We start from the raw sequence: 6,000 nt of genomic DNA, 5'->3' as shown, positions 1-6,000 counted from the left end.
CCGTGAATGTTCTGTTATTTTGCTTCTCAGCTAGCTAGATAGCTAACCAGCTTGTGAATTTTGGGAAAATGGCTGAATCATTTGAAGAACGTCTCGTAAAAGCTGTCAAAGAGCATACACACTTGTATGATACCTCAATGCGTTTACATTTCGACAAAGAGGCTCTCGAACACAGTTGGCGCGAAATTGCTACATATTTAAACTCCGATCCAGATACTTGCAGGAAGAAATGGAGACTTGCAAGGGACCGTCATGTGAGAGCACTGAAAAAGTCTAAGGACATGCCAGAGGGTGTACCGAGGCCTGGAAGCCTGAGTTGGCTCACCATTTTTATAAAACATCGGCAAACCAACCCAAACTTTCCCGAGGTAGCTAGTTAGCGAAGATACAGAAAATGTGTGGTTACAGTCACTTACCTAGTTGCCAGACCTGTGTTATTCACAGCCAGCTAGATACTGCTAGCATGACTAGTTATGTGTGTAATACCATAGACTTATAGACCGGTAATTATCGGTATTATCAAAGAAGATGATCTAATAGTTCGACTGAAGAAACCACTATTTTTGGCACTGGGTTCGCAGTTCAAATAAGTGCAATATCAACACCAGCACCAGAGGACGCACATACATCAATACGAGATTGCGGAGATTAATGTAACATTTTCTTTTTCAAAAATGAAAACACTGAGTCAACTGTTTATGGCAATCCGGCTTTAATAAGAACATAAGACAGTGACTGATTAATTTAGTCATAAAATGAGAACGTACTGTTTTATTGTTTGCAACATGCTAGTCTTACTGTTAATATTTTAAAGATGTGCAATTACTACCTCTTGTTTTTGTTGGTTTCCATAGATCTCAGCAGACAGAGTTGAGAGTCCTAATGACAACCTGGATCAGACTCCCTTGTTTTCAGACCAGGCAGGTAAGCCAATATTAGAGGTGTGTAGTTGGCTACAGACACGATCCTTATGTTTCCATACTGGCTCCTTTTTTATTTTACTGTAGGTCCACTGTTCCCTTTATCATCTTTCCGTCTCCTGGTTCCACCTCTACGACTGATGTCAGCTTTCATGTGGCAAGTGGCTCAAGAGCGTAATGTGATGCACTATGGGAAGCTGGAGGAGTTTGTGACTTTGGTGACAGAGATGGTTCCAGAGCTGCTGAGCTCCAGGCAGAGGACCCAACTCATCCTGGGTCTGAGAGCAAGGGTGAGAAGTGGAAAGGTGGAGAAGGCGTGGCGGCATGGATGTTCAGAAAGGATCTTTAGTCCAATGACTATTATTCTCATAAAATCTACTTTCAGATGGTTTTAGAGTTGTTTCGTAATGAAAACCCACCGGACCCCCAGACCATCCAACTTAATTTGGACAGAATCAAAACTTCTTCAGTACATGCTGTGCACAAGGATGTATGTAACTTTCAGTGTCTAAAGTAGTCTGGATGATATTGAATAGAGGGAGCTTATATTGTCTTCCTTTTGAAGCTGATTGTATTATTCATTTTACATGCCCAGTCACAGAGTAGAAATGAGTTGGAGTCTTCAGAGTCTAACTTCGTGGAGCTGGTCAAAACCCTGCTCGAAGACCCTTCTGAGAAGAAGCACTTCTTCCAGGTGGGAAATATCCTAATGAATCATAGTTGTCGCTTTCAGAGTCAATAGGACAGCATGTTCCAGCAATGTAAAACTCAGTAGAGAAATGTTGCTTGTTTTACTGTAACTGATGAACGGCCATACAAAATGAATAATCCAGCAAGGTGTTGGTTTCAACAACGCTTGTTTTATTTTTCTCTCTCAGGTGGTGTTCCCAATACGTTATGGCCCTCGGTATGACACAGCACTGCAGATACTGATGTGGGAGTTTCTCTCCCGACTGGAGGAGCTGCTGCCTGTACCAGACCTCACAGAGGTACAGGCTCAATATCTTAATAGCATGAAATCTTTAGATGGTCAGGCTTGTCATGTTATTTCTTCAATATCACATGCTTAGGGGTGTCACTGTTTTTGTAATGGCACTATATAAGATCCAGTCTTTGGGAGTTTCTTGTTCATGACTGTCCTTTTTGTCAACTAAAGTTGAATCCTATATGATTAATGTAGAGACACAGGAGAGGAGTGCTTCTTTGATTGAAGACCATGGTGCTTGCCTACGAAGCGGCAAAGGGAACTGCACCTCCTTACCTTCAGGCTATGCTGAAACCCTACACCCTAACCCAAGCACTCTGTTCTGCCACCTCTGGTCTCTTGGCCCCTCGCACCCCTACGGGTGGGCAGCTCCCGCTCTGCCCAGTCAAAGCTCTTCTCTGTCCTGGCATCCCAACTAAACCCCCCCCCCCCCCCCCACTAACTGTATGTCACTCTGGATAAGAACGTCTGCTAAATGACTCAAATATACCATCCATGAGGTGCTCTATGATTATGGAGTGAAATATTATAGAACAAAAATAAGTTGATGCTGGATAGTAAACAATGCTGTAAAAGCCTTTGTGAAAACAAACTTCCAGAAGTAAGCAAGGCACTCATGTAGTGGAAACATGTAAAAGCCTTTGTTTTACGGCTTATGCATGGCAAGAACAAAAACACCCACCGAATATGAATGTTCTGTGAGAGACAGCTGCAGAAACCTTTCTAATGTTCCTTTTATCCTTTCAGACAGCATCTTGTCTCAGCCTTGCCCCCTCTGACCTGGAGGAGTTCTGGCATTCTGTCTCTGACCCCGAGCACCTGAAGACACTGCTGCAGCATCATAGACATCTTGGTCACTTGAGCAAAAGTGAGTCTTATGAAGAGGATATCAACCATGTTAGCCATGTGCTCTTCTGTAAATTAGTGGAGTTGCATTTTTCCGTTTCCTTTCCTGAGATAAATTCTCTCTCCCTTCAGATGAATTCTCCAACCAGGTCGCAGACAACATCTTGTCCACATTGTCAATTCCTCAAATTCATGGCCTGAAGTCAAGCCTTGATGGACATGAAGGCATGAAAGGGAGCACAGAGGGGTGGAAGATCAACAGTGAGGAAGGAGGAGAGTTGCATTTTGAAAAGAACTTGGAGGATGATGGAAGTGAGAGAAATGAAGACACTGAGAGGGGATTGAAGGATGAGGATGACGCAAAGTGGACCTCCCCTCTGAGTGAACCAGAGGACTCGGATGGTAAGGAGATTCAGAATGATAGTCCATTTCCACCATGTATTTTTAAGTGATTTGTAAGAGCCTGACTTGTTACATTACCTAGAGATATTATTTGCAACAAAAAAATGTTTTCCTTGACATTCAGGTGAAAAATCGGGAATTGCTTCACACCACTGTCAAATGTTATACTTATGAATTAGAGGTTGATATCAGTTCCTACTTATAAAACCATCAAATATAGAGGCGCTGTGTATATTGTTCTGGAGAAGGACGTTTTCGTGCTTTTGAGAGCACTGCACTGAAGGCTGTTTCCAACAATGGCTGCCACTGCTAACGGAACCATTCATTTCAATGGGATGTTGGTTGGCGAGCGACGTTAACTGGAAGATGCTGAAACTTGCTAAATAATAAGCTAATGTACTTAAAAAATGTCTGGCTGAATCAACAATATACCTGTCCCTAAATCAGGTACATTCAGCATGATGGCAGCGTGCCAGCTCATTTACAGCTGGCAGAAATGTGATTGCATTTGCTGCATCACAATACATGCTGTTCTGGTCCAAGATCTTGGACCCGCCACTCTGGTAGGTCCAGGATTCATTTGGGTCAGGCTTTGTTTTGTTCGCATTATGTTTTGTAACGCGGATCATGGTACCAAGCACTCCAGGATCTGGGTCATAGAAGGTAATGTAAAAGTGTCTGAATTGTTCTATGTCTGCTTTCTGCCTACAGAACCGGTTAGTGACATGCCCTCCCAGGTCTTCTCCTGCCCCCAGTGCCCATTCTCCCACAGGGAAATGGTGGACCTTCATCAGCACATCAGGAAGGAACATCTAACAGAGGAGGACAGCAGGAGCCTGGACTCTGGAGGAGCTGAGAACTCACTGCCATCCAGTCAAACAGCCAAGAGCTCCTCAGCCAAGAGCTCCTCAGCCAAGAGCTCCTCAGCCAAGAGAATCAATAACAACACCTGCAAACAGTGTGGGAAGGGTTTCAGATGCACAACTGACCTGAAACGACACCAAAGTGTTCACACCAGTGTGCAGCCGTTCCGGTGCAATCAGTGTGAGAAGAGATTCAAATCGGAGAGATATCTACAACTGCACAAGAAAAGTCACGACATAGAACCGATGCACAGGCCTATTTGCCAGCACTGTGGCAAGAGTTACACTAGTGCAGCTGTCCTCAAAATACACATACGTACCCACACCGGAGAGCGGCCTTACTCCTGCTCAGTCTGTGGGAAGAAGTTCAATCAAAAGCACACATTAGTTAGACACCTCCGGATGCACAAAGGAGATAGACCATACCTGTGTAGCGTATGCGGGAAGGCTTTTTTTGTTTCCGGGGAACTCTTAGTGCACATGCGTTTTCACACAGGGGAACGACCTTACCGCTGTAAACCGTGTGGAAAGGCTTTCAGCACGTCATGCGCTCTCACGTCGCATAAGCGATGGCACTCAAACGAGCGCCCGTTCACCTGCTCCCTGTGTTCAAAGGGCTTTGCGGAAACTGGTGGCCTTAAAAGACACATGTTTATTCATACTGAGGAGAAGCCCCATTACTGCCACACATGTGGGAAAGGATTTAGTCAGTTGAGCAACATGAGAATACATTTGAAAACTCATAAAAAATAATGTCATTGGCTCTTTGTCAGACTAAAGGAATTTTTAACTAGTGTAATGTTTATTTCTCCTTGAGCTCAAAGCTAAAAGTAAGGAAAAAATAATTGTATTATAGGTAATGTACATCGTCCTGACAAAGTATCCATTCTGTTATTTTCCCCTTGGTAATGTGATCTGTTGTTAAGGAACTTTGGGCACAGACTTCACAATGACACTGAGGTTTTACTTAGTGCACTGCCAACTGCACTGTACTCTGTGAGCACAGTAGGGTTAACATGTTATAAGGATCACACGTAGTTCGTGTAGGCCGTTCTGTACCTGAAGTAATGAAAAGTTGACTGCAACTATCAAGTTGTCTTTTTAATAATCATTCATGTGTTTTGGGGCAAGCTCCTGATGTATGTTGGAACAGAGTCCTCCCTTTTCTCCTGCATAGTCACCTGTTCACGTGTCCTTGTCTGAGACATTTTTATTTTCAGTCAGGCACCTGATTCCCTTCTGGTTCGTGCTGGGATGAAGTGCAATTAGGTACACTTTGTTTCCATTGTAATCAGACCTGGGTTCAAATACCATTTCAAATATCTCAACATTCACATACAGTGGGGCAAAAAAGTATTTAGTCAGCCACGAATTGTGCAAGTTCTCCCACTTAAAAATATGAGTGAGGCCTGTAATTTTCATCATAGGTACACTTCAACTATGACAGACAAAATGAGAGAGAAAATTCAGAAAATCACGTTGTATGATCTCTGGAGAGACCTGAAAATAGCTCCCCATCAAACCTGACAGAGCTTGAGAGGATCTGCAGAGAGAATGAGAGAAACTCACCAAATACAGGTGTGCCAAGCGTGTACCTTCATACACAAGAAGACTCAAGGCTGTAATCTCTGCCAGAGGTGCTTCAACAAAGTACTGAGTAAAGGGTCTGAATACTTATGTAAATGTGATATTTCAGATTTGTAAAATTTCTAATAACCTGTTTTTGCTTTGTCATTATGGGGTATTGTGTGTAGATTGAGGTGAAAAATAATTTAATCAATTTTAAAATAAGGCTGTAACGTAACAAAATGTAGAAAAAGTCAAGAGGTTTGAATACTTTCGCAATTGACTGTTTTTGCCAATAATTTGAGGGTCTGACCGAATTCTGTCCCCTATCAACACTCTTAACTTTTGGTGCCAGTGAGAATGACATAAGAAAGTTGTCAAGACTACTAGCTTGACTGAGCCTCCGCCATGTATTCCT

The 6,000-nt window shown here is 43.0% G+C and overlaps 1 protein-coding gene across 2 annotated transcripts; it reads left to right on the top strand.

Annotated features, from left to right (window-relative positions):
- Window positions 1-5,156, top strand: LOC139393295 (zinc finger protein 239-like). 2 transcript variants are annotated; one of them, XM_071141818.1, is made up of 9 exons: window positions 1-368; window positions 855-924; window positions 1,008-1,210; window positions 1,306-1,410; window positions 1,516-1,614; window positions 1,799-1,909; window positions 2,653-2,773; window positions 2,884-3,153; window positions 3,865-5,156. In XM_071141818.1, exons 1-9 carry the CDS (start codon window positions 69-71, stop codon window positions 4,767-4,769), a joined length of 2,184 nt encoding a protein of 727 aa, XP_070997919.1. In that variant the 5' UTR covers window positions 1-68; the 3' UTR covers window positions 4,770-5,156. The 2 variants fall into 2 exon arrangements, with proteins under 2 accessions (XP_070997919.1, XP_070997920.1); XM_071141819.1 differs by having other exon boundaries at window positions 5-368; window positions 855-920.
- The last annotated feature ends 844 nt before the right edge of the window (window positions 5,157-6,000 follow it).

Source organism: Oncorhynchus clarkii, chromosome 33, assembly GCF_045791955.1.
Source record: "Oncorhynchus clarkii lewisi isolate Uvic-CL-2024 chromosome 33, UVic_Ocla_1.0, whole genome shotgun sequence".
Classification (NCBI taxonomy): Eukaryota; Metazoa; Chordata; class Actinopteri; order Salmoniformes; family Salmonidae; genus Oncorhynchus; species Oncorhynchus clarkii.
This window is presented reverse-complemented; position numbering and strand designations above follow the sequence as displayed.